Source organism: Spermophilus citellus (assembly GCF_964194105.1).
Source record: "Spermophilus citellus genome assembly, chromosome: 10".
NCBI lineage: Eukaryota > Metazoa > Chordata > Mammalia > Rodentia > Sciuridae > Spermophilus > Spermophilus citellus.
The window spans coordinates 24,963,528-24,990,273 of record NC_138197.1 but is presented as its reverse complement, the minus strand read 5'-3'; the positions used below and the strand labels follow the sequence as shown (position 1 = coordinate 24,990,273).

At 43.7% G+C, this 26,746-nt stretch overlaps 1 protein-coding gene across 2 annotated transcripts in view; it reads right to left on the bottom strand.

Annotated features, from left to right (window-relative positions):
* Window positions 1–14,683, bottom strand: part of IQSEC3 (IQ motif and Sec7 domain ArfGEF 3) — a gene marked incomplete at both ends in the record, with an annotated part of 103,443 nt that extends 88,760 nt beyond the window's left edge. The window contains one exon of one of the 2 annotated variants that reach the window (XM_081310908.1): window positions 14,122–14,683. In XM_081310908.1, coding sequence (XP_081167034.1) covers window positions 14,122–14,666 — 545 coding nt within the window. The remainder of the gene's footprint in view (window positions 1–14,121) is intronic. The other variant, XM_081310907.1, reaches the window with a different exon arrangement.
* Window positions 14,684–26,746: the final 12,063 nt, after the last annotated feature.

Here is a 26,746-nt window from a genome sequence, read left to right as displayed (position 1 = left end):
ATCCCAAATGCCAATTCCAACATCTCCAGTTGAATGTCTAATGGGCATCTTGAACTTGACTTCCTAAATTTCAATGCCCAAGATTTCCCCATCTCATTCTTTTAGTGACTCTGGCTCAAACCTTGGATTCATCCTCATTTTCTGTCTTTCCTACACACATTAATCCCTCGGAAAGTACAACTATCTGGTCAGCTTGTCACCACTTCCACTGCTACTATCCAGGTCTGAGCTACTAACCATTTCCTACCTGGATTTTGTGCCAACCTCTTGCCTAAACCCCACTCTATATCTTCCTTTCTTCTTCAGTCTATTCTCAATCCAGTGTTCAAAGTTGCTTTTAAGCATCCTCTGCTCAAAATTATCCAATGGATCCCAGTATTTCTCAAGGTAGAAGCCAAATATTTCACAGTGGATTCCAATGCCCTTAACAAGAAACACTGGCATCATTGGCAGGAAAATTCTTCATTATGTGGACCATCCTGAGCTCTACAGAATGTTTGACATGGCCCCTGTCACTAAATTCTAGTAGAGCAACTCCACCTCCCCCAAGTCCACCGGCCATTGTGACATCTAAAATGCTCCTACACATTTCCAAACATGGCCTGGTGGATTTGGAAGTCCCAGTTGAGAATGATTACAAGATCTGCTCCACCCCTGCACACTTACCTTCTCCCTACATCCCACACCAGTCTGATTTCACCTGAGGCTACTCTCTGCACTCCCAGGAACTGGAACAACCAAGCTGGTTCCCACTCTGGCCTTTGTGCAGGCTTTTCCCTCTGCCAGGAGACTTCTCCCCAGACATTGAAAACCTCCTGTCTCTTCCTCCAGATTTTGCTCTGGTGTTAATCTTCCCAGTGAAGCCTTTCCAGGGTACCCTGTTGAAATCACAATTCTTATACTCCCAGACCCCCTTCTCGGCTCCAGAGCATTTATCCCATCAGATGCATTATAAGTTTTCATTATTTTGTTTATGTTTTGGTCTGCAAGCTTCTTGAAAGAATCTGGGAGATTTTTGTTCACTGCTGTACTCCAGTGCCTAGAGTTGTAACTGGCCCAGTAAATACTCAATAAATATTTATTAAGCATAATGAATGAAGGAATGCATATGCCATTAAAATATATGCATATTCAGAGAAGAAAACCACCTTTTGCAAGAGCATCAGCTTATTTCTCAGATCAACTCAGGAAGACTCCCTGAAAGGGGGTGGGGTGTTAGGATTTGCTTCAGCTTTTTGTGAACAACATTATAATACTCTGAAGGTTTCCCCTACCTGAAGCCTGTGGACCACAAAGGAAGCACCAGGGAACAAAAGCAGGGTCAGGGTTTTCAGTCTCTGAATCTCATTTCTACTGCAACTTACCCATGCCTGTAGCATGTCAGCAACTGGAGGGGCAATCTCCAAAGGAGCCCCTCAGTGTCTGCCTATCACTCAATCCCCTGACTCTCAGAAAAGCCCACCCAGAATGGTTACACAGAGCATGCCTTCCAAAACTCCCAGCAATGGAATACTTTGCAGCTATTAAAAAGAATGAGGCAGCTCTTTTTATACCGAATATGGAAGGATCACTAACATACTTTATTAGGGGGAGAAATCCAAGTGCAGAACAGCAGATAGTATACTACCATTTGTATACACACACGCACACACACACACACACAGTTGTTTGACTGTACATCAAAAACCCCTCGAAAGAAATACATAAAAAAATACTTAGAAAATGGGTAAGTGAGACACTTTTCGTTGTAAACTTCTGCATCTTTTAAATCTTGCACTAGGTCCATGTGTTATCTATTTGAAAAGAGTAAATTCGATTTGAAAAAAGAACACAATCAGATTGGGGAAATGCAAAACAACAGGTCTGTGTGAAAAGTCCCAGCAATTTTGTAAAAATGAAAGTCACCTGTACTTGTAGAAATGGCAAATGACATCCCATTGTAGAGGTGTTGGATAGATCTCCTGTGACTGGGGCTGAGAAAGCCAGCAGGTTCCCAGCCAGCACAGCAAGCTGGGCAAGGTCCAGAGCTCAGATGGAGCTGGGGCTGAGGCAGGGCTTCCCTGTGCCCAGGCTGATCTGGCCACACCCTTTGGGCTGCAGACTTGCTGGTGGCACTGCGCTCTGAAAGAGCTGTCACTGAGGTGAGGCAGAGCCACCCACAAAACCATGTGGAGCAGAAAGTGCTGGACTGGGTGTGCCCATCTGAGTGAAGATGGCAAGGACTGGAGGGTGGGAGGGGGCTAGGGAGGAAAGGATGACTATCTTCAGATGTTTGAGGGGCTGTCAAACTGAAGAAGGAGTCCTGTTCTGAGCCCTATGGAAGACAGTGGGAGTGAGGACAAGAACTCTACCCTCAAAAGGCACTTTCTGAGGCTGGCATGTGGCTCAATGGTAGAGAGTGATTGGGTAGAGAGTGATTGCCTAGATGCCCGAAGCTCTGGGAGCTCCATCCTCTCCAGTACCATTGAAAAAACAAACAAACAAACAAACAAAACACCTTTCTGGCGAGTTCTTGCAAACAGTCCCCAAATAACAGCAAGTACCTTACTTTCTACCCTCACTATGCACATGACTTGCTTGATGCTTCATTGGCATTCCTTCTGAATTTTCATAGCAATCCCACAAGATGGGTACTATTCCTGGTCCCCATTTTGCGGACAAGAAAACCGAAGCTGTCCCTGCTCAAGATCATAGAATTAGCGAATGAGTTAAGATTCAAACCCAGTGCCACACTTTCTGCTCCATCACAGGCTGGACCCAAAGATCCTTTGGAATTCTACAACTGAGCTACAAAACACGTTTCAAAGACAAAAGGGCTGCGATTCTTTAGCAGAGGAGGTGTCTTGCGGGTACAAGAAGATCAGGAGAGGTGGATGCCGAAAAGCTGGACTCTTAACACTCCTCATCCCTGACTTCCTTGGCCTCTCCCGCCTTAATTTCCCTTTTTCTCCAAAGGGAATCCATTCACATTAGCGAGGGCTGAGGCCTAGGGAGGCCGGGCAAGAAGAGTGCCCAGTGTTCAGCCTTGAGCGCTGGGGCAGGCGGTGACGCGACACCGACACTCGTTTCTCTCCCCTCGGGAGCTCGGGGCGGTGCGCGGAGGCGGCGCGCGGGGAGGGGGCGCTCCCAGACGCCGTGGGCGGCCGGCGGCGCGTGCACGCCGGGCTGAGGGGAGAGGGCCGCGGGGGTGGAGGAAGGTGACGAGACACAGCCAGACGCGGGAGCTGCACCGGGCGAGGGCGGGAGGCAGGGGCAGCGGGCGAGTGCGCAGCGCCGGGACCGGGAAGCGGGCGGCGGCTGGAGCGCACAGGTGCTGCGCGTGGCTGGGACCGCACTTCCCGAGCGCGTGACTCAGCAGCGGGGACGCGCGGGGTGGCAGGGGCGCGCGGCTTTCCTGCGCCTGGGGTGCCCGCCCCCGCCCCCGCGAGGGATTGCCGAGCGCCGCGGGGGAGGGGGCGCGTGGGCCGGGAGATCCCATCCTGCTTGTCAGCAGCTAGCCAGCCGCCCACACACCGAGATCCTGACTCGGCGCTCCCTCCCCAGCCAGCAGCCCCCAGGAGCGCGGCCGGAGAAGGAGGAAGGGCTTTCCCCTGGCTTGCCCAGCGACTGGGGCATGCGAAGCTGCAGAGGGGCCTGAGGGAGCGGGATCCCTGTCAGGTTGGGGAAGGAAAGAACAGGTTAGATCCGAACGCTGTTCTGCTGTCCCCGGTTGTACGCATTAATGACCAGAGGGAACCCAGTGGAAATTTCCGGGTTACTTGATAGCTGGAATCCTCTGCGGAATTCACTTTATCCTGCTAAAGGGCGCACGGGGGGTCTACCAAAATTTTTCCTAAAAGGGAGAGTGAATTCAGAGTCTCCCTCAGTCCTCCATCCTGGGCTTCCTTCCTATGGTTCTTGTCCTGTAGAAGGCATTTTTCTCTTGGGAGAGCGGCCCTCTCTGCTGCAGCAACCCCTAAAGGCTCTGCTTCACCAGACTTGAGGGTAGAGGGACTAGGAGAAGGATAAATGATTGTCCCCTTGCGCAGAGAGAGGTTTGCTTGGGGGTCTGTGAGGAGGGCGAAGCATGAGAACCAGAGTCCTAGCTTCTGGATCAAAATCCAGATGCTTGAAAAGATAGCATCTACCTGTCTCTGAAATTCCTTTGGTCTTCCCTGAGGGGCTCTTAGTAAGAAGTATCTACAATGTCAGAGGTGCCCAAAGTGCCAGTTTGGAAGCATCCAGGCCCATTACAGGGCCTGTAAATATGAGGCTTGCTTGGCACTGGAAATACTGAAGCTAGGCCCAAGCAAGAAATTCCCTGCCACTTTGCAGATTTTTTTGTTTCTGTTGTTTTTAAATAATCATTGTGTTAAATTGATGCATTGAATGAAAATTGTGGTAGATTGGAATCATTCATCAAGGAAGAAATTGTGGAATTCCCTTGCCTCTCTGCCTGGGATAGGAGTACATTCCTGATTGAAGGCAGGCAGAATATTGCTTTGACCTGGCATGTCCAAAGCCTTGAGATGTCACTGGCAGCAGGCCCTGGCCAAAGAAAACCACTTTGCAGATTTTTGTGCTTTCTGCTGCAGTGTACCTGAGCTTCCAAACACTACACCTCAGTAGAGAATCCCAGACCACACCAGCTGCAACCGCCCATCCTCCAGGCAGCCTTCTGCCTCTGGGCTCAGTCTTCTGGAGCCTGGTTTGTGGGTTCCAAACAGTAGGGTACTGATAGCAGGATGGGTGTGGACTGTAGACTCACCCCATTTTATAAGGAGGAGACAGACCCAGGAGAAACTGGACAGCAAGAGAGATGAAACATGTTGTGCAGAGAAGGAACCCAGAATCCTGACAGTGTGACCAGACTCTGCGTCACTGGAGATAGCAAGATAAAGCTATGCTGATCTTTGCTGGGAGGTTTTCACAGCCTGTGGTGTGAGGTGAATTGTCATCCAACACCCCAGCCCAACTCAGCAACACACTCACCCATGCACGCCATATCCACTTAGTCTCAAACACATCCACACCATGCACACACCCACTCACCTTCCATCAAGATCCTGACTTGTCCTGAACAGGACTGGTACTGCGTCACAGAGAGGCCTGCAGCCTGGGTGCTGGCTGTGTCGTGACCAGAATCCAGGTTGCTCATTCTTTTATGTTTGTTTCTGTCTCTCTCTGTTTCTTTCTTCTCTCTCTCTCTCTCTCTCTCTCTCTCTCTCTCTCTCTCTCTCATCTCTCTCTCTCTCTCTCTCTCTCTCTCTCTCCTGGGGCTTGAATTCAGGGCTTTGCACATGCTAGGCACATGTTCTACCATGGACCCACACCCCAGCCCATTTCTTTCCTCCAGAAACAGGCTGTAATTCAGGCCTCCTTTCCCTCACATCCTCATAGACCCATTGTCCACTGCTTGTCCAACCTTCTGATAGGCTGTGTGTGTACGTGTACACGCATGCACACACAAGTGTCATTGAGATAAAACATTAACTTTGTTCTTAATGAGCTTCCTAGGCTGAGAGATTGCTCAGAGGCTGGGGCAGAGGGAAAGGAGGGCTTTCTTGCTCACATGTAGGATTGTGTAGGATTGGGGTGGGTGTCATTAGTAGGGAGGGATGGGCAGTCCTCCATCCACCATCACCCCCTTACTTCCCTACCAACGTGAAGAGCTGAACCTCCAAGTTTCACACATGCAAGGAGCTATGCTGTTGAGCTCAAGCACAACCTATTTCCTGGGGGAAGCTCCCTTCAGCAGAGCTCTTTCTCAACCCTGATACCATACCCTTCTCTCTCTCCACTTCATAATTCATGAGCCTGCCTGGGCCCCACACAAATATGAATTTATTTATTCAGTTAGTATTTATTAAGCACCTAGGTCTTGAGTTTGGCTCTCATCTCCCATTCTCTTCAGGCTCATGGACACCAACCCCTACCAACCCACACTTCCTATCTCAGCAAACCCCAAGAGTCCTGGGACACTTTACTAATATCACAAACATTATGTTAAGATCCTAGAAAGAAGCAAACAAGCTCCACAATGCCCCTTTATGTCCTTGTTTTCTTGTGACTTTACACATGAATGAAGCTCATTGGAGAAGTATCCCTTCTATAGCCCAAATAACTTTTCTACAACCAGTTGGGGTGGGATGCCCTGTGTCCCTTTCCCTTCTTTGCCAAGGTCAAGCAAGACAATTCCAACTCTTTGCAAAAATTTAGTAAAAATAAAGATACATTTAGATACTCAACAGCCTCCCTCATGAACCTTTCAGAGCCTTATGAGCCTCCTGGCCTGGCCTATAGTCAACTAGTGCTGCTGTGTATCGCCTCTCACCAAGCCTTGCCCCGGGAAATGCCCAGATACATGCTTTCGTGCTGAAGTGTGAAAGACTGATAGGGCTAAATGTTTTGTTTTTCTCCTGTCTTAGGAGAATTTGTGTTTTATTCAAGAAGATAACCTTGAAGTACTCAAAGCAATCTCTGACTGTGGAATTGGCAACAAAGGTGAGAAATTCTAGAAGGCAGAGGGACCTCCTTGGGTCCCCTAAGCCCCAATTACTAGCTGTAATTTTGGTCCAGCACACCCATGGAAGAGCCCTGACTAGCTCTTCTGGTTCATCTCTATGTAAGACCAAGAGAACTAGATAAGTGTTAAAAGAAAGATAATCTGAGTTCTAAACCTAAGTCCTGCCACTAACTAGTTTAGAAGCACCAGTCACTGCCCTTTCAGGACCTTTTTTTTTTTTTTTTCCATTTGCTGAATGAGAAGTTTGGACCAGGTGGCCTTAAGGTTCCATCCAGGTCTGACATTTGCTTGACTCCCCAAAGAGGTTGGGGGACTCTGATCCAGCCTCTAAAGTCCCCAGTCTCTGTATATGGGCCTAGATGGAATGTTCTGAAGCCAGAGGCTAGGACCTTCTCTAGGCAGGGACTTGGACAGGCTGCGTCATGCCCTCTGTCCACAGCAGTCGGCCCGTGGGGGAGGATAGGTACCACTCAGCACATCATCGGTTACATAACCCTCCAGATTAGATGTTGCAAGCAAAGAGCAACAGCAAAACAGCCCATCCTCCATCTTACCCAGGCCTCAACACACACACACACTCTCTCTCTCTCTCTCTCTCTCTCTCTCTCTCTCACACACACACACACACACACACACACTCTAATAGTTTTTGCATAGTGGTCTTTAGCCATGACCACAATGGGTAGAATATTTTAAGCCTACCTTATCTTTTCCCCCTAGAATATATCTCATTGAAGAAAAGTTTTTAAGAGAAGACTCTTACCCTTTAGGCCTGACCAAACAAAGTAGGATCCTTAGCCCCCTCATTACCATCCAGAGCACTCACAACAACACATCAGGCTTCTTTTCTGTGTCCCTCCCTGCTTTCCTCTGCTTTCTGACCTCAGAATGCTGCAAAAAAGCAGCTTTACCTTTAATCCCTTAGAAGAAAACAATTTGGAGAAATGGATTTAGCTTTCTTTTTGTGGAAGTGGGAGATGCTTTCTGGGTTCAGCCTCCATTCCCTTCACTCATCACTGTTGTCCTTGACAGGTCAGTGGGAAACAGGGGAGCGGTCCCTCATATCACCATATGGCATTAGTACTAACTCAGATCTGTTTGGTGTTTTTAAGAGAAGAACAAATAACCTTAAAATGCAACAGAAAATATTTCAGTTAAGCTTAAAATACGCCTTTCCCAGCTATGAAGATGTGTATGGATCACTAAGGGGTGGTGGATTTGTCCTGCCTGGCTGCTTTTCAAGCTAAGCTCAGCATTCATGCCTCTGAATAAGTTTTGGTGCCCATTGTGCAGAGGCAGAATAAATGAGAAAGGGGCACATGTGAAAAGGTGGCCTGGCAGAATAGAAAGAATCTTGAATGTGGATTCTACTCTGTCTGCCATCAGATGAGCCTCCTGTCTTTTCTGGGTCCTGCTTTCTTTATGTCAAAATACTGGCATGTATCGAGCACTTACTATGTGCTCAGAACAGTGCTAGAAAGTGATAATATCAAATTTTTGAACTTTAAAACAATCCTTTAAGATAGATATTATTTTTCATTTTATATATTAAAAAACAGGCTTAAAGGAAGGCAATAATGAATGTACGGTCTCACAGCTGGTAGATGGCGAAACAGGATTCTTCCCCAGGTGCGCCTTCCCCAAAGCTCATGTTCTCACTACCTAGATCTTGGACATTCTGTGGTTCTATGATTTCCAAAATCTCCTTTCAGTCAAAAAATCCAGCTTCTTCCTCACCTTACTCCTGATTCCCTTTCTTTTGGTTAATGCCCTCATCACTTGAAATGAAGATGACCATCCCTTTGCTCCATGGAAACAAGAAACCCTTTACCACTTCTGTGGGAACCTGTGCATCATGCTTTTCCAGAAGCAGAGGAAGAAGTTGCTGCAATGGCCCAAACCTTGGAAACCCTGCCAGATGGCCTCACATTTGGGAATCTGCCAGCTGCAAAATGAAAGTGTCCCCTAACTAAACTGCTGCTACCCTGTGTCCAGAGCTGCCAAGAATATGTTTGAACCCCAGTGGGAAAAAATGTTTGGGCTCCCCAGTAAGAACAGTTAGTCTAAAAATCTTTACATGGGATTTAAATTCAAGAGTTGAGCCTCTTTCCAGACCCTGGTTCAGCTGTTTGGCCCAGCTTGCTCCTCCTTTTTCATATCACCCTCATTTTCTTTCCTTTTCCACCCAGGCCTGACCCCATCTGCCCCCCACTTTTTTTCTTTTTTCTTTCTTTTTTTAATGTATTAAAGTTGTTTTAATGTTTTAATACTAGAACTTTCCTTTTTTATATTAGTGCTACTGTTACAGACAGCTATTAAACCATAGGACATACCTCACCTCCACCTTTTTTTTTTCTTTTTCTTTTTTTTTTTTTTTAAAGAGAGAGCGAGAGAGGAGAGAGAGAGAGAGAGAGAGAGAGAGAGAGAGAGAGAGAGAGAGAGAGAGAGAGAGAGAGAGAGAGAGAATTTTTAATATTTATTTTTAGTTCTCGGCGGACACAACATCTTTGTTGGTATGTGGTGCTGAGGATCGAACCCGGGCCGCACGCATGCCAGGCGAGCGTGCTACCGCTTGAGCCATATCCCCAGCCCTTTTTTTTCTTTTTGCATAAGTGACCTTTGAAACTCAGGCTGCACAGATAGATATTTGCTGAATCAGCAGGACCAATTGCTATTCCTCTCTCTTGATTTTGGGCCAAGGGGAAAATGTGCCAGGATGTCTTGGTAAGGCCCTGTGGTGTTGACTGTGTGAGTCTGGGAAGGGCCTGAGAGTGTGGAAGGAGAGAGATGCGGTGGAGCAAGGCACAGGGCTTTCCCAGGGGCAAAGAAATGACATGTTTTTCTAAAATTGTGATCTTTTTGGATGAAGGGAAGGTAAGAACAACATTCCAGGACCTTGGAAAGGTAGGGGACAGCACATTCACTCTGCACCAGCTTCCAGGAATAAGCAAAAAGACACATACTCCCTCTTCTCAATAAGCCTTCATTCTGGCCCCATTTTCCAACTTATTGAATAGGAGTCCTCTCCCTTGTGAGGGTAGGAGAAGACAAAAAAGTATAAGCAGATTGGTGAGGCTTGGCTGTATAATGCTTCCTCAGGCCTTTTAGACACAAGATAGATTCCCTGTGTGCTGAGGCTTTCCAGGTCAGGAGGATACGAGAGGAGGGGGACTGTACCATCAGAGGATGGAATGATATCCACGTGCAATGCAGATATCTCTAGGATTTGAATCATCTTGGTTGTTTCCTTTCTGGTTATCCTTGACTTTTACTATTTCCTGACATGAACCCTTTCTTAAATCCAACCAAGAATTCTCTGGCTCTGAACCTAATATGTATACACATCTTTCTTATCTTGTGCTGTTCTGATAGAAGGTAGCTTTAGATCACTGCAATATGCTTACATTTGCTTAAATGTTTCCAGATATGTGTATCATGTGGGTTGAGCAAGGACCACCTGCTTCTTTCCTATTTTCTACAGCACAGAGTGAAGGGTTTTGAATGGACTGGATACATGATACATTTAGTTGGCTGACTGATAGACCTTCACACTTTCTTAATAGCTTCTAGGATGGACCAGACAGGAACTGCCATCATCAAGCAGACAGGAGCTGCCATCTTCAAGCAGACCTCACTCAATAACAACAGAAACACCTGCTGTTCGTGTCTTAGAAAACTCAGGCTAAAAACTACATCCAGCTAAAAGCAAGAGCTCTTTTAGCCATCCCCAGCCTCAGCCAGCATTAGACCAAGGAGCTCCAAAGATGACTCAAGATTTATTTCATGCAGGGATGGGGGTGTATCTCAGTGATAGAGCACTTGCCTAGCTTGTGCAAGGCCCCAGGTGGCATTCCCAGCATCAGAAAAAAAATAGATTTATTTCATGATTAAAGGATAAGTGCTGAGAGGAAAGAGACGAACCTGTGTAGCTTAAGTGAAAGTGAAGGATAGAAGGAAGCAAAGGAGAGAGAAAGAATTCAAGGGAAAGATAAGAAAAAGGGAAAGAATAAGGAGGAAAAATAGAAGAGAGGGAAAAAGGAAAGTAAGAGGAAGGATATAAAAGGAAGACAAAGGAGGAAGAGAGAAGACAGGAATTATTAAGCTAAGCCATTCAGACTTTGCAGCCACATTGAGATAGGGAGCTTGGAGAAAAAGCTGAATTTGAAGTATAATATAAGAATCTTATCTAACTTCCAGTAATCACCTGCCTATGGGTGTGGAGACACAGGCAAGTGCTGGTATCCATACTCTAAATGCATGATGAGTAGGTAGGCAATTGTGCTTAAACAGAGAAGCTGTGGTCACACTGAAACCAGCAGCTTTAGATAGGGTCATGTGCTTCCATGGCAAGGGGACTTTTTCAGGTCAGGCTGAGGCCTGGCTCCAACCAGGAAAGGGATAATAGTCAGTTTCGTAGATGCTGTGAGCCTTGATTGAAAAAATAAAGAGGAGAAAGCTATGTTTGCTGCTTTCATTAAGAAGCATAAGCAGTGGGGGCCAGAGCTTAGCAAGAGTTGAGAAGCATGCAGAGAAAGAATTTTAACCCCTTGAGGATTTTTCTTTCATAATATTTCTAGGCTCACACACCTCCACATAATTTCTTCCTTAGTCTGACCTCCAATGCCACCACCCCCTTTGTGTGTCCCTCAGTTGAAGGAGGGAGAGAAGGCAGGTCACATGTTAACGTAGACCAGGTGGCAATTAAATGATTCATTATTTTGTAGTCACAGGTTTTCCAGGGTTTCTGCTTCTCCTGGAATTGAGCAGGAAAGGGAGTTAAGGGGAAAACTTCAAACTCTGTGCTGAAATAATGCATCTAACACAGAAACCACCCTCTCTTCAGTCTCCATGCCCGGGACACATTCTTGCTATATAATGAGGCATAGAGGAATGAGAAAATATTTACAGCAAAATTATGATCCGGAGTCCTCTCTGTGATCTCTTCTTCCTGCTTCAGCATGCTTATAGGGAACTGATTCATCAGGGAGCTCCCTGGAGAAATACCAGCCAGAGGGCTTTTGGTTCTGCTCTTCTCCCTACCTCACCCTATCTATGGAGATCTCTCCCTGCCCGCTGCTCCATCTAGCCCTGCACTCTAGAGAGGGGTGTGAGGAGGTCAAACATCCAGAATGGGGGCCAAACACATGGTTAGCAATGGTGATTCCTTCCCAAGGTTCTAAGGGAAATTTGGGTTGACATCAAGCAAAACAGTGGGAAAAGAAACAGGTGGTCCAAAAGTCATCCCACCAGCCAAGATGTGAATGGTTTCACATCTAGGGGAAGAGAGTTGCAGGGAGGAGGTAATGCAAGCATATCCCTGTTCTCTAAGTCTCTGGGTACTGAGGCCTGGGGACAAGGGGCAGAGCTTGAAGCTCTGGAGAAAGTAAAGAGCTACTGGTGTTACTAACCTCTTAGTGTCTGTCACAACTTTCTAAATGAAAGATTTTCAATAACTTCTACTCTCCTCCATCATGCTAATTATTTCTTATTTTTGTTCCGATCTCTTGAGAAGAAAAAGCAGGGCAGGGGAGAAGAAAAGAAAAGGACATCACATGGTATTGACATGTGAGGCTGGATAGGAAGCCAGGTAAATTCTAAGTCCCTGGCTTCCAAGAAGGAGCATCTGGACATAAGGTGTGAGCTCTCTAGACCACTGTGGGGGCCTCAGAAAAAGTCTTTATGCAAGAAAAAGATATGTCATCAACCCTTCTTGCTCACACAGTCCCCTGAAGAGATGCAAAGAAAGTAGGGGTGCAGTGGGAGAGAAGGGAGACCCCAAATGTCATGAAGAGATGAATCAGGTAAAGAATTAATTATCAGGAAGCTGTGGCTGCCTCCAAGGAGATGGAGTGGAATAGTTCATTTTCCTATATTTGGGGGAAAGGCCGCATAATACCTTGGGAAAATTTTGCCTTTTGCTGAGCCATGGGAATTGAGGAAAAACTGACTTTCTGCTTTTTATGTCAGATAAAGAAAGAAAAACCATGAAACTGAGAGGATAAGTGGGCCATTGAGTGAGTTGAAGAAGAAAGTTGTTATTTTCTTGGGGCTTGAATCAGATACTTCAGATCTGTCAAGCCGAATCATTCTAGATCTTTACTCCTTAGATCCCATGATTCTGATCAAATGTATCTTCTGAACTAACATGTCCTGACCCACCTCCTCTAACTTTGCAGCAGTTGGGCCAACAAAATGAGGGGGTTTTGCGTTGGAAGAATGCTGGGAAGAAAATGAGTTTTTAAGGAATACAGTGAATTTTCACAAGTATCCTCCAGAAATAAAGCACACTTGAGACTGAATGAGGGTAAGATTCCTAGGCCTCCTTCCACCTTCCCCCACTCCCAATTCCCTCCATTCCTTTAGTATCATCATCATCAGGGCCATGTGCTGACCAGGTACTGATTTCCCCAGGGCTGTTCTTCCATGCAGTTCTTTCATCACCTGTTTAATCAGAGAGGGAAAGCTGATGTGATCACAGACTTCCTGATACAGAGGAGAAGATATTTTGGCTCCCCTTCATCTTTTCTTCCCACATTCCTAGTTCATGGATCTCATGAGTGAAAAAAGCTTGAGGTCCTAGAACCCCACTGGCGATGGTACCATTCTCTTGGTACCCAATGTGAGATTCCAGTTATCAGCAAATAACCAAGGGGAAATAAGGTTTGAAATCATTAGACATAACAGATTTAAAGAGGCCACATTATATCCACATAACTACTGTTTTCCAGCTGTCTTCCTCATCATTGTTCCCTTTCCACAACTGCCAACCACTTTGCACAGATATCCTCCTTGAATCAGAGGAAAATTCTGTAACGAGACTGAATCCCCAAGCTATATCAAGAGTCCTTCATTGGCTTGGTGAGTTGTTTCCTTGCACTCTTTTGGCTCTGCAGAGATTTGGAAGAAAGGTGGCCACTCAGATGAGAGCAGAGTAAGCTTCCCTAAATGAGCCACTCCTGGCTTTGACTCCCACTGCATCAGTTAAAGAGCCATCTCGCTCCTCTGGGAAATGCTTTCTCCTACCCTTTATCTCCCCCTGTCTTCAGATCCCCTCTCTTTTCACATCACTCCTGCCTTTCAGCTTTACCTCTACCTCCTGAATTCCTCTCTATTCCAATGCTACTCCATCTGGACTCCATCCCTTTTAAAGCTCTTAAGAAGCCTCTTGGTCAAACCTTTGTGGTTTTTTTTTTAAAGATATTTCACTTTGTTTAAATAATTTTTGTACCCGAACTCTCAATTTTTTTCCTAACTTAAATCCTTCAATGGTTCTCTTTTCTTCAGTTTAATCTTCACCACAACCTCCTCCCACTTTTGTCCCTTTTAAGCCCTCCAGTTCCCAACAGCCCAATCACTTAAAATCCATTTCTTTGCTTCTTTGCCCCCAAGATAGTCTGAATAACCCTTTTGCTCCAATATCCATAAAACCTCAAACACTGATATCCCTCCCTTCTTTCCCCCAAATCTCCTTGACACGCTTCTTCCCCAAAGCAGCTTCTCTTTCCTTCAGTTCACAGTACCCTAGTCCTTCAGACTCTTGCATGCATCCAATTTCCCCCGTCTCCTCACACCCACTTGCTTTTCCTCCCAACAGTCCCCATCTCTTCCCCACTCACTCGGGTCTCCTGCTCAGGACGCCCTTGCCGAGGGCGGCGGGGGATTTGTGCTGAAGGAGGGCTCCGGCGGCAGCGCAACAACTCGGGGGACGCTCCTTCTCCTTGTCAGCGACGGCCCCAAGTGTCACCGGGTGCTGGTGGGGTGATTGGGGTGAGTGAGCCCTACTGCTGGGGCCCGGCTGGGGCTGCACCAGAAGCTGTCCGTGGTGCTGAAGCTGTGGCTGCTCGGGCGCGGACTGTGGTGTGGCGGATTGGAGCTGTCCGTGGTTCTGGAGCGGTTCCTGGGCCGCAGCAGGAGCGGTGGCCGGGGGAGCCGGCAACGGGGCTGACGATGGGGGGACGAGCCCAGGAGGAGGCTGCGCTTGCAGCAGCTGCTGGTGCTCCCACAGGCTGCGGTTCTCGGCGCTTAGCTCGTCCAGACGCCGCTCCAGCTCGTCGATGCGCTGGCGCTGGGTGTGGATGAGACTCTGCTGGTTCTGCACGATGGCCGTGAGCTCCTTGAGGTAGAGCACAGCGCGCACCGGATTCTCCAGCAGGCTCTCCATGCCGCCCGCCGCCGCCTGCGCCCTGCCAGCGCCTCGGCAGGCGGCGGAGAGCGCGAGGGCGCGCAGGAGCCGAGCAGCCCCAGCGGTCGGCTCGCCTCCCTCTCAGGCGGGCCCGGCCTCCCTCCCCTGCCTGCCGCCGGCGCCGCGTCACCGCCACACAGACATTCACACACGCACCAAGGGGCGGGACCGCGGCGCCAGGAACCACCCACCCTCTCACGTCTTGACTGGGTGAGGAGGCTCTGCATCCCGCAGGGCAGAGAGGTGCGTGTGCGTGGACCAGGGGTGGGGGCAGGGGTAAGGGAGCGGAACCAACGAAGGGGACCCGAGATGGACGAGGTAAAGCCGACTGGCGAGGAAGGGAAAGCGAGAGAAACCCAAAGCAGAGGTACTGGGACAGTGCAGCCGGGCTGGTAAAAGAAACAGTTAAGAAAAGGAAGAGGCTGGGAGAACGAGGAAATTGAAAAGAGGGGACAAGGGCAAAGGTAGAAAGAAATATACTAAAGGAGAGGAATTCTTGGGACTCGAACAGGTCCCGAAATTCTGTGTCCAGTCACCCCAGAGAACTGGGGCCCCATCTTAAAGACCTTGCGAGGAGAAGCCACACTCACCTCTTTTGTACTCAACAATCTATTCTTCTGGGGATTCCCTGGAACGCGGGATCATGGGACTTAAGGGCCCTCAGGAAAACCTGTGGACCTGCTGGTTTATTCAGTCATGTGGAAACTTCGGGCCACAAGGCTGTGCTGGATTTTCTCTGGGAAATGAGACCTTTAGGCAGTTTTGGACAGTCTAATAGGAACACAAACTAAATAACGCAGCCCTCTGTAGCAGGGGCTAATGCTTCCAGAAACTTCTGAAGAGATCATTCGGTTCAAATTTTAGGAATTGCATGCTATTAGCAAACACTGGGGTGGATGGTGGTAAGATAAGGATGGAATATTTGGCTTATGAATAAGTAAGTAAAACAAGTAATAATTAATTTTGACATATGGTGGTGGTGGCAAGTGGTTAAATAGAGATACGTCCAGCGTGCTGTAGAAGCCAACAATGTGGGGATCTGGAGGTCTTCTTGGAAGAAGTAATAGTTGATGTGGGAATGGCTTTCCAGGAAGGGAGGACAGCATGAGCAAAAACTCATAGGAATGAACGAGCATGGATCCAATCATTCATTCATTTCTACAATGATTGCATGTAAAACACCCACTAAGTGCAAAGCATTCTACTAGGATCTATGCAGGCTTCAGCTAGCCTAGGTCAGAGGTTATAGTTTCTACAATCAAGTATATCACAATCTAATACAATAGGTATGGCATGCACATGGATAAATAAATTTTAAGTCAAGATTTTTGCAAGAGTTCTTCAAGTCAAGTGCCACAGGAATTCGGGGGGGGGGGACAGATTTCCTCTGACTATGGGGAATCTGATAAAGCCTGATGAAAGTGTTATTTAAACCAGGTCATGAAGGACAGGAAGATTTCAACAGGTAGGTACAGCAGGGGAACAGAAGATGGGGAAGATATGCCAGGTAGCAGAAAAACACCAAAGAATGAAAATAGAGCCCTTTGGTTTCATCTAATTTGGCAGGGAAATGACTCTTTCTTCTTTTCTAGAAGTGGGATGAGGAAGAGGCAGGACTATGGGTGTTTTTAGTGTATTTGTTGTTGTGCTATTTCATTCTCCACACAGGTGGCCCATCAGACTCCCTGTCCACCTGCTCTTCCCCCAGGATAAGCATATTTATGGATATAATGTACCCAGTGAACTGTGTCAGCCAAGCCCACCTGGTGCCAGACTTGAATGACCTTGTAGGAAGGAATTTGTTCTCTGCAAATAAATTGGTCACTCTGCATTTATAATGAGTTTTTATTTTGCTTTTCTTCCATTTATTTTCCCAGCAAACACTCTTCTGTAAATAACGGATGATTCAAGTATATCCACAGCTGAGGCAACAGTTGGGAGATCAGAGTACCCAGGAGGATATTCCAACTAAATAATGAAGGTTGGAGATGGAACAAGGCCACAAGAAAACTCAAACACTTATATCTTGACTTTTCTCTGCTTGCCTAGTTTATTGGTTGCCCAGGAATTGGGTGTTTGGAGAGACCAGTACTATTTTTATAAATGGAGCATAATTATTAATGGGGCTTGTTTAAAATGCAGATATCTGGGCCCCATGTCAATCCTGCTGAATTGGAATCACTAGGAATGGGGCCCAAATGTTTGTTTCTTTAATTTTTTTCTTTTATTTTTAGAAATCAACTTTATTGAGGCCTAATCTATACACACTAAGATGCATTCATTTTGAGCACACAGTTCAATGAATTTTGACAAATAATACACTCATGTAATCACTACTGCAATAAAAATGCCATCATTGCAAAAAAAATAACCTCTTTTGCAGTTAATTCCTCTCGTCCCAGTTAACCACTGACCTGCTTCCTGTCAATACATATTAGTTTGTTGTAAAATTTAATAATAATAGAAATTATACAATAATTATTGTCTTGTATCTCCCCCCTTCTCTCTCTCTCTCTCTCTCTCTCTCTCTCTCTCTTTTTCTCTCTCAGTGCTGGAGATTGAACTCCGGGGCACCTAACCACTGAGCAACCTCCCCAGCCCTTTTTATTTATTTATTTGTTTGTTTGTTTGTTTGTTTGTTTTAGTTGTAGTTGGACACAATATCTATTTATTTTACTTATTTATTTACTTAATGCGGTGTTGAGAATTGAATCCAGTGCCTCACACATGCTATGCAGGTGCTCCACCATGGAGTGCTTCCTATTTTTTACATTTTATTTTGAAACAAGGTCTCACTAAGTTGCTGAGGCTGGCTTTGAACTGGAGATCCTCCTGCCTCAGCCTCCCCAGCTGCTGGGATTTCAGGTGTGTGCCACCACACCTGGCTCCTCCCTCCCTCCCTCCCTCCCTTCCTTCCTTCCTTCCTTCCTTCCTTCCTTCCTTCCTTCCTTCCCTCCCTACCTTCTTTCTTTCTTCATTGTTAGGGATGGAACCCAAAGCCTCCTGCATGCTAAGCAAGCACTCTATCTCTGAGCTACACCTACAGACAGTGTCTCTTTTTTTTCATCATAATATTTTTGAGGTGCATCCATTCTGTTACAAATATCACTACTTTGTTCTTTTTTTTATTTCTGAGTAGCATTCATAGTTAATATACCATAATTTCTTTATCTCTTCACCTTATGATGAACATTTTGGTTGTTACCAGCTTCCACTTCTGTTTTTTTTTTTTTTTTTAAATAAAGCTGCTACCATTAAAGGACAGGTCTTTGTGTGTATGCATGTCTTCATATGTTTCACATGTTTTTGAGAAGTAAAAACCTAAAATTTGAATTAGTGGACTATAGAAAGTACATTTCTACCCTACTAAGAAGCTGCCAAGTTGTTTTTCACAGTGGTTGTACTATTTTTTATTCTTACCAGCAATATATGAAGTTCAGCTGTTCGTCATCCTTGCTAACATTTGGTATTTTCCTCCCTTCTTAAATCAGTTTGAGTGCATACATAGTTATGTCAATTTCAGTATGGTTTTAATAAGTGTTTTCCTGCCAACTAATGCTGTTGAGCATCTTCTTGTGTACTTAGCAGCATATACCTCCTTTGTCCACTGTGTCTGTTGAATTGTTTGTCTTCTTCTTATTGAGTTGTAAGGGTTCTTTATATATCCTAGAAAGCAGTTTTTGTCAGACATATGTATTGCAAATGTTTTCTGTCAGTGGCTTGCTTTTTCATTAACATATTTTGAGGAGCAAACACTTTAATTTTAATGAAACGCTTTTTCTTCTAAATTTTGATTTTATTTTTTATGCTTTTAATGTCCTATCAAAAGTCCCTGCTTACGTCAAGGTTATAAACATGTCCTTCTGGGTTTTATTCTGGAAATATTATAGGTTTTGCTTTTATGTTTAGGTCTCTAATATCATTTTAGGGTAATTTTTCTGTTAGATATGAAGAGTCAATGTTTGTTTCTTCCATAAATATTTGACAGACTAAAATCTAAAATCATCTCAGCCTGTAAGTTTCTTAGTGGAAAGATTTTTAACTACAAATACACATTCTTTATAGTATAAGCCTATTCAGATATTTAATTTCTTTGTGCATCTATTTTGGTAATTTGTATCTCTGGTAGTCAGAATAACATCCCAAAGTTGCTCATTTGTTAATCCCCCATACCTGTAAATGTGTAACTTTACATGGCAAAGGGACTTCAAATAGATCATTCAGTTAAGGATTTTGAACTGTTAAGATTATCCTGGATCATCTAAGCGAACCCAATGTCATCACAAATACCTTCCTAAGAGGGGTGCAGGGTGTCAGAATCAAAGAAGAGATGTGACTGCAGAAGCAGAGGTCAGACTGCTGTGATTGCTCCCTGGGGGTCAGGAGTCAAGGAATGCAGGTTGCCTGTGAAATCTGGAATAGGGAGGAAAACAGATCCTCCTCCTCTGAGCCTCCAAAAGAAATAGAATTCTGCCAATACCTTGATTTTAGCCAGATGAAGCCCCCTTTGTACTTCTAACTCGTGGAATGATAAGATAATAAATTAATTGTATTGTTTTAAGTCACAATGTTTATGGTAATTTATTTCAATGGCAATAAGAAACTTGTACAGTGTCTCTCAAGAAATATATCAGTTTTATCTGAGCTGTCAAACTTGTTGGCATGAAGTTGTTCACAATATTTCCTGTTAGCTCTTTAGAAACTGTAGTCTATATAATGTTCCTTTTTTCATCCCTGATCTTGGTAATTTTTGTATTCTTTTCCTTGAATCAGTCTAGCTAGAAATGTATCCATTTTATGATATTTTCAAAGTTTTTCAAAGCATACCAGTTTTTAGTATCATTGATTTTTTTTCCTCTGTTGTTTGTGTGCTATTTCATTGATTTTTACTCTTATCTTTATTGTTTATTTTCTTCTGCCTACTTTTGCTTGTATTTGCACCTCTATCACTAGCTTAAGGTAGAAACTTGGATTATTGATTTTTCCTTTCTTTCTATTTAATATAAGTACTTAAATCTCTAAAGTTCCCACCAAGCACTGCTTTAGCTGCAGCCCACATGTTTTGTTTACATTTTTTTTTCAAAATCTTTTGTAATTTCCCTTGTTATTTAAAAGTGTGTTGTTTACTTCCAAGTCTTTCTATTATTGATTTCCAATTCAATTCCTTTGCGGTCAGAGAACATATTCTATTGATTTCAATCTTTTAAATTTATTGAAACTTTTATATGGTCCAAAATATGGTATATTTTGATAAATGATCCAGGGGCAATTGTCTGATAGCCACTCTAGTTTTCTCATTAATGTTTGCATGGGTAGTAGGCAAAATATTGGCTCCCCAAAATGTCTGTAGCCTAACCCCAGGAACCAGTGAATATATTGCCTTACATGGCAAAAGGGACTTTGCTAAAGTCTTTAAAATGAAGGACCTTGAGATGGCAAGATTGTCCTGGATTATTCAGGGGAGCTAACCTAATCATATGCTATATCTTAGAGGCAAAGAACCTCTTCCCACAGTGGTCACAGAGAGATGTGATTACGAAAGAATGGTTAGTTAGAGCAGTGAAATATGAGAAAGACTAGACTCACCATTACTTGTTTAAAGATAGAAGAAGGGACCATGAGTCAAGGAATGTGGGTGGCAAAACAAAGTAACCGATTCTCCTCTAGTACTCCCAGAAAGGAATGCAGACATGTCAGTGCCTTGATTTTAGCCTACTGAGACCTGTGTTAGATTTCTAACATATAGAACTATAAGATAAGAAATTTTTATTGCATAAGCTATCAGGCTTGTGATAATTTGTTAATGGCAACCATAGAAAACCAATACAGCAATATATCTTTTTTAAAAAAAATATTTAATTTTTAGTTGTAGTTGGACACCAGCAATATATCTTTTAGCAATGTGCCAATATATATTTTTCCACTCTTTTACTCTTAACCTATCTAAGTGTTTATGGTGTTTTTCTTGTAGATTATATTTAGTTGAATCTGATCTTTTCATTAATCCATTCTGACAATCTATGTTTTAATTTAACTGTTTAACTTGCCTCCATTTAATTTAATTATCCATATGTTTGGGTTTAATCTATCTTCTTGCTCTTTTATTATTTATCTCATTTGGGTTTTGTTCTTTTCCACATTTTCTTGATTTCTTTCAGATTATTTTTTCTGGTATTCTACTTCATTTCCACTGTTGGCTTATTGATACTCCCTGTTCATTTATTTATTTGGTGTTGATCTTGGATTTACAATATTTGTTATTGACTCATTACTCTCTACTTTCAAATAATATTATAATATTTCACATATAATGAAAAGCACTACAATACTTTGTTTCCATTCATCCCTACTCCATTTTTATAACTTTGAAAAAAGTTTTTTATTTGTCCTTTATTGTTGAAGTGTATTTTTTCTGGATAGTTAATTCTAGGTAGACTTTTATTTTCTTTCAGCACTTACAAATATTGTTCCAATGTCTTGGCAAGAAGTCCTTGATCATTCTTATCTTTTTTGTGATGCAAAACAAGGAGAAAATAATCAATAGAAACAGAATTTGAAATGACTGAGAGATGGAATTAGCAGGCAAGGTTTTAAACAGCTATCCTAAATATGTTCAAGGATGTGCAGAAATACGTGGACACAATGAGGAGAGAAATGAAAGACAAAAAAAAAAGAGCTAAATGAAATTTCTAAGACTTTTTAACCTCTAGAAATACAATATCTAAAAAAAGTTTACTGAATATGATTAATAGCAGATGCATAATGCAGAATTTTTAAAAATCAGTTTAAAGAAACAACTATCTAAACAGATTAATATTGTTCCACAAGTCTCTAAATTTTTTCAGTCTTTTTTCCTCTGTGCTTTATTCAGTTTGAATAATTTCACTCTATAAGTTCCTTTTATTATTTTTTTATGTATTGCAGATCTTTTTTGTTTGTTATGTTTAGTTTGGGGTTTCATTTTCTTGCTTCTTTACATGTCTAGTAATTTTTTATTCTATAGTGGACATTTGAACATGACTGTTGAGTACTAAATTTTGTTGGACTTTGTTCTTGTGGGTAGGTAAGTTACTTGTGGGTCAGCTTGATCCTTTCAAGACTTGTTTTTAAGCATTTGTAAGGCATATCTATGGAAATTATTACTCTAGGACTAATTTATCTCCACTGCTAAAGTGTAATCATTCACGAATTTCATTGAATGCCATCAAAGTCTCTTCACTCTGATCTTTATTCGAATTTTTTCCAGGCTTGTATGAGCCTCGACAATTGTTCAGCTTACAGCACCCCCCCACCAATAATTATTTGCTCAGCCTTATAGAATTTCACCCTGTATATCTGCAGCTTAGTGCTCAGTAACAGATTCAAGGAGGGCTTTCTGCAGATTGCTAGATATATTTCTTTTCATAACTCCCTCTTCTCTGGCACTCTGCTCTCTAAATTGCCACCATCTCAGCCTCTTCAAACTCCACTCATGTCCTCAATTCAGGCTACTGCGCTCTGCTTTGGTTCCTCCCTGCACTGCAACCTCAGAGGTTTCTCCAGGCAGAAAACCAAGGTGATTGAAGGGCTAACCTAATTTGTTTGCCTTTTCTCTGAAATCATAGTTCTATGCTGCTAGACTGAAAATTGGTTTTTACTTATATATGTGTATATTGAAATATAATAATTTCTAGTTGATGAGAGTAGGAAGGCAAGTACAGACTCAATTTTTGGCGGCTGACCAATTTTTCATAACCAGAAGGCCAAAACTTACATGTTTACCAAGCCCCCAGGTGATTCTAATGCATCGTAAATGTGGAGAACTCCTGGGCTAGAGGGCAATAAAAATAATGCCTTATATTTGTACAGCATCTCAAGTGTATGAGACACCTTCATGTTCATTATCATTCAGTTCTTACTTTCCAGGAAGGCAAGAGGGAGATTATTATTTTTTTAGGGCATTTTTTTTTTAAAGATACTGAGGATGAACCCAGGGCTTTGTGCATGCTAGGCAGGCACTCTATTACTGCTCAGGAAAAAAAAAATTGAGGCCCAAGGAAGTTATGGCTTTCCCAAAGCAGGACAGCTGGTAAGTGGGAATTCTGAGGGTGCAACTCCAGACTTCAGACTCTGTCAGTTACACAGGCTCATCCCCTGATGGTGGTGAGAATTGGTAGACCCTGGAAGAGTAGACCTTGTGGTAAACTTGAGATTCCCCTCCCTGAGCCAGGCCGTGAGGCTGGCTCCTCAGTGCACTGTCTGTCTCTGCCGTTCTCTGCACTGCATTCCAGCCTCTTTTTCCAGCATTATTTCTCACCTCTCTCCTATTGAATAATAGGTTCCAGCCAAATTGGATCACTTACCCCTTTCCATGCGCAACCATACTTTCTGTCTTTTTTCTATTTCTTTCTGTACTTGGGATTGAACCCAGGGCCTCACATATATCAGGCAAATACTCTACCACTGAACTACATTTCCAACCCTTTTCATGTTATATTGAGACAGGGTGTCACAAAGTCGCAGAGGCTGGCCTCCAACTTGCAATCTTCCTACCTCAGCCTGCTGAGTCACTGAGATTACAGAAATGTGCCATGGCTCCTGACTCCCTTTCTATCTTTCAAGTGTTTCCTACTCTGTCTACAATGCTCTTTCTCAGCCAAATCCCTGTGTGTCCCATCAAGGGGCAATTTCTGTCTCATCAATGCTCTTCATCAATGGCACTTATGCCATGAGTAGCTTCCTTTTCCCCCTCTTTCATTTGATTCTTGTAGCAACTTTTCTGTATCCCTTTCTAGCATTCACCACTCTCTTTGTTGTATATTATTCTCCTAGGCTTGAAACTCCTTGAGAGAAAGAATTAGTGGCTTATAAATCTGGGTACCCACTCAATACTTAAACCTGCACTAAGTCTAAGGCCTTCAGTACAATAGGTGTTCAAATAATGAATGAATAAGGTAGTGGTTGAAGGGAGAAGAAAGAGGACAATAAATGATGGTACTTAGTTGTGGGGAAGAATGCAGCCATAAAAAATGGCACTTTACTTCAGTGGACTGGGCTGTCTCACTTTTAAAATGACATGGTTAGGTGCTTGGTTAAATTGTGTGTGTATGAATACATGCATATATGTGTGTGTGTGGGTTTACAAACATGTCTATATTACATATACATGTAGATATATATTACACAATGTGCTTTTTCTACTTTATTTTTTTTTGAGAAAGAGAGAGAATTTTTTAATATTTATTTTTTAGTTTTTCAGCGGACACAACATCTTTGTTTGTATGTGGTGCTGAGGATCGAACCCGGGCCGCACGCATGCCAGGCGAGCGCGCTACCGCTTGAGCCACATCCCCAGCCCCAGCTTTTTCTACTTTTATATATTATTAATAATAAAATGTTTCAAAACTAAGATTGTGGAACAAGCTCAGGCTTCCTCTTAGCTGTGATATATACATTTTAAAATCATAATTCTAGTTAAATTTGATGGAGCAGAAAGGATATTGATGAGGGCTTTGATGCCTAAAGATCATTTGCAGGAATAGCAAGGCATTTGGCTCTTGTGGTCCAGGTACTAATTCAGCATCTCTCCTCTCCCACTTCTTACCTGTGTGACCAGCCCTGTCCACAAGTTGAATAGCTCTGGAGAGAAATGCTCTCACTTTGGCACAGAAGGCCCACAGGTTTTCATCTGGCTCTGGTTTGACAGCTCTCTGGGTGGGCAGGTGGGGTTGGGGAAGAGATAGTAATGATTAAATGGATCCTGGATGCCTACACAGGGTGTTCAGGGATCATTTCTTCCAGACCTTTGCCTCTGGGGAGAACAGCAATCATCCCCCTTCCACCCCACTACCACCACAACCACACAGCAGAACATCTGGATCACACACATTTCTTAAGCATTCTATTGCAGACTTGAAATAAATCAGACTATCAGCCCACAGGGAAATAAAGCAAAGATGATCTCTTTTTTTGGACCTGTTTCATGGGTGTTTGCATTATTGGTGTATAATAATAGCCATGATAACCCTAGCTGGCATTTGAATTTCACTTTATGGTTTTAAGTATCTCTGAGTCTTGGTTTCTTTCACTAGATTGGAGGTAATAACTGAATTCATATACTAGATTGTTGTAAGGATAAACAAATAATGCATAAGTGCAATCATGCATATGCATTTTATTTGATTCTTAGTGAACAGTAAGCAAGACCTGTACTGTTATCATTCCTGTTTTTCAAAAGTAGAAAATGAGGCTCAGAGAGGGTGAGTAACTTTCTTGAAGCTATACAACCAGTAAAAGTAGAATTAAGACTGCAACTCAAGTCTTCTGTTGAACCTCTGCCTCTTTTTTTCTCAGCACCATTAGTATGTCTGGTATGGAGTTAGAGTTGGGCTCTGAAATAGCCCCTAAGGTCCACATGTTAAAGGCTTGGTCCCCAGACTATTGGGAGGCAATGGAAACTTTAACAGGTAGGGCTAGTGGAAGAAGTTTAAGTCAATGTGGGAGTGTCCTTGAAGGGGATACTGAGACCCTAGGCCCTCGTCTTCTGTTATGGTTTGGAGATGAGATATCCCCCAAAAGCTCACGTGTGAGACAGTAAAAGAAGGTTCAGAGAATAAATGATTGGATTAGGAGAGCCTTAAACCAATCAGTGAATTAATCACTTAATGGGGTTGAGGGGTTACTGAAGACAGGTGGGATGTGGCTGGAGTCGATGGGCATTGGGGATGTGGCTTGGGGGTATATATTTGTTATCTGGCAAGTGGAGATCTCCCCTCTCCCTTCCCCAGCCTCTTCCCCTCTCCCTCCTCCTCCCCACTTTCTGATCATCACCTGAGCTGCTTCCCTCTTCTACACTCTTCTGACTTCAGGTTTTCCCTCACCTTGAGCCCCGAAGAATGGAGCCAGCTGTTTATGGTCTTACCTCTGAAACCTCAAGCCCTCAAATAAACTCTTCCTCCTCTACAATTGTTCCAGTCAGGTCTTCTAGTGGCAGCAGCAAAAAAGCTGATGAAAAAATCCTCTCTCTTTCACTTCTCAGGTGCTTTGAGACAAGCAGCTTCCTTGCTGCACACTCCTGCTGTGATGTGCTGCCACATCAGGCCCAAAACAACAGAGCCCATCGACTATGGTTTGAAACCTCCAAAAGGGAGTCAAAATAAACCTTTCCTCTTTATAATCTGACAATCTCAGATATTTATTACAGTAACGGAAAACCTACTGGCCTAGAGAGAACACTGCAGGGTGTAGGGATAGCAATGAACTTACAATTAATTATATGTGTGATCAAATGATGTCAACCATGTTTAACACAGAGCACCTGCCCAATGGAGATTAGCTTTATTACAGAGTGGGTAGTGCTGTGCTATGTACAAAATACTTTCAGACATGTAACTTCCTTTATCCTCACCAAAAGCCTATGGAGTATTTTTATTAACCCCAACTTACAGGAAAGAGAACAGAGGTACACATAAATAAAGTGACTTACCTGAAGCAAGTAAATAGCAGAGTCAGAAATCCCACTCAGATCCGGCTGTCCTTGGCTTTCTCAGCCAGGGCTTCTCTTAAGTATAGCCCCGGGAACAAGGTTTTCTGCATCTCATATAGCCAATGTCAGTTGAGGGGACATAGTTTATAGCATTGCCCTTGAAGGCAGTCCCTGAGGCCACGCTGCAGCTGCACTTTGTACTTGAGAAGCCCGGCTTACCCCAATCACCTGCTTGGTGGATGAAGCCATTCCTGCCAGTTTCTGAGCTGTCTGAAAGTACCAAGTTCTCTAGCATGAGTGGAGCCTTCAGGTCCCTTCTCCAGGATGGCATTTCCTTGGGGATTCTCTGGATTTAAGAATAGAATTGAATCATGAAAAATAATATGGGTTCTGGAAAAGGCGGCTGTGGGATTGAACCCTCAAGATACCTGTCCCTTCCTAGCAATGTGACCTTAAGGAAGTTATTCAACCTCTCTGAGTCTTGGTTTCTCCACCTTCTTTTTTTTGGGGGGGTGGGTCAGTTACAGGGGATTGAATTCAGGGGCACTTGACCATAGAGCTACATCCCCAGCCCTATTTTGTATTTTATTTAGAG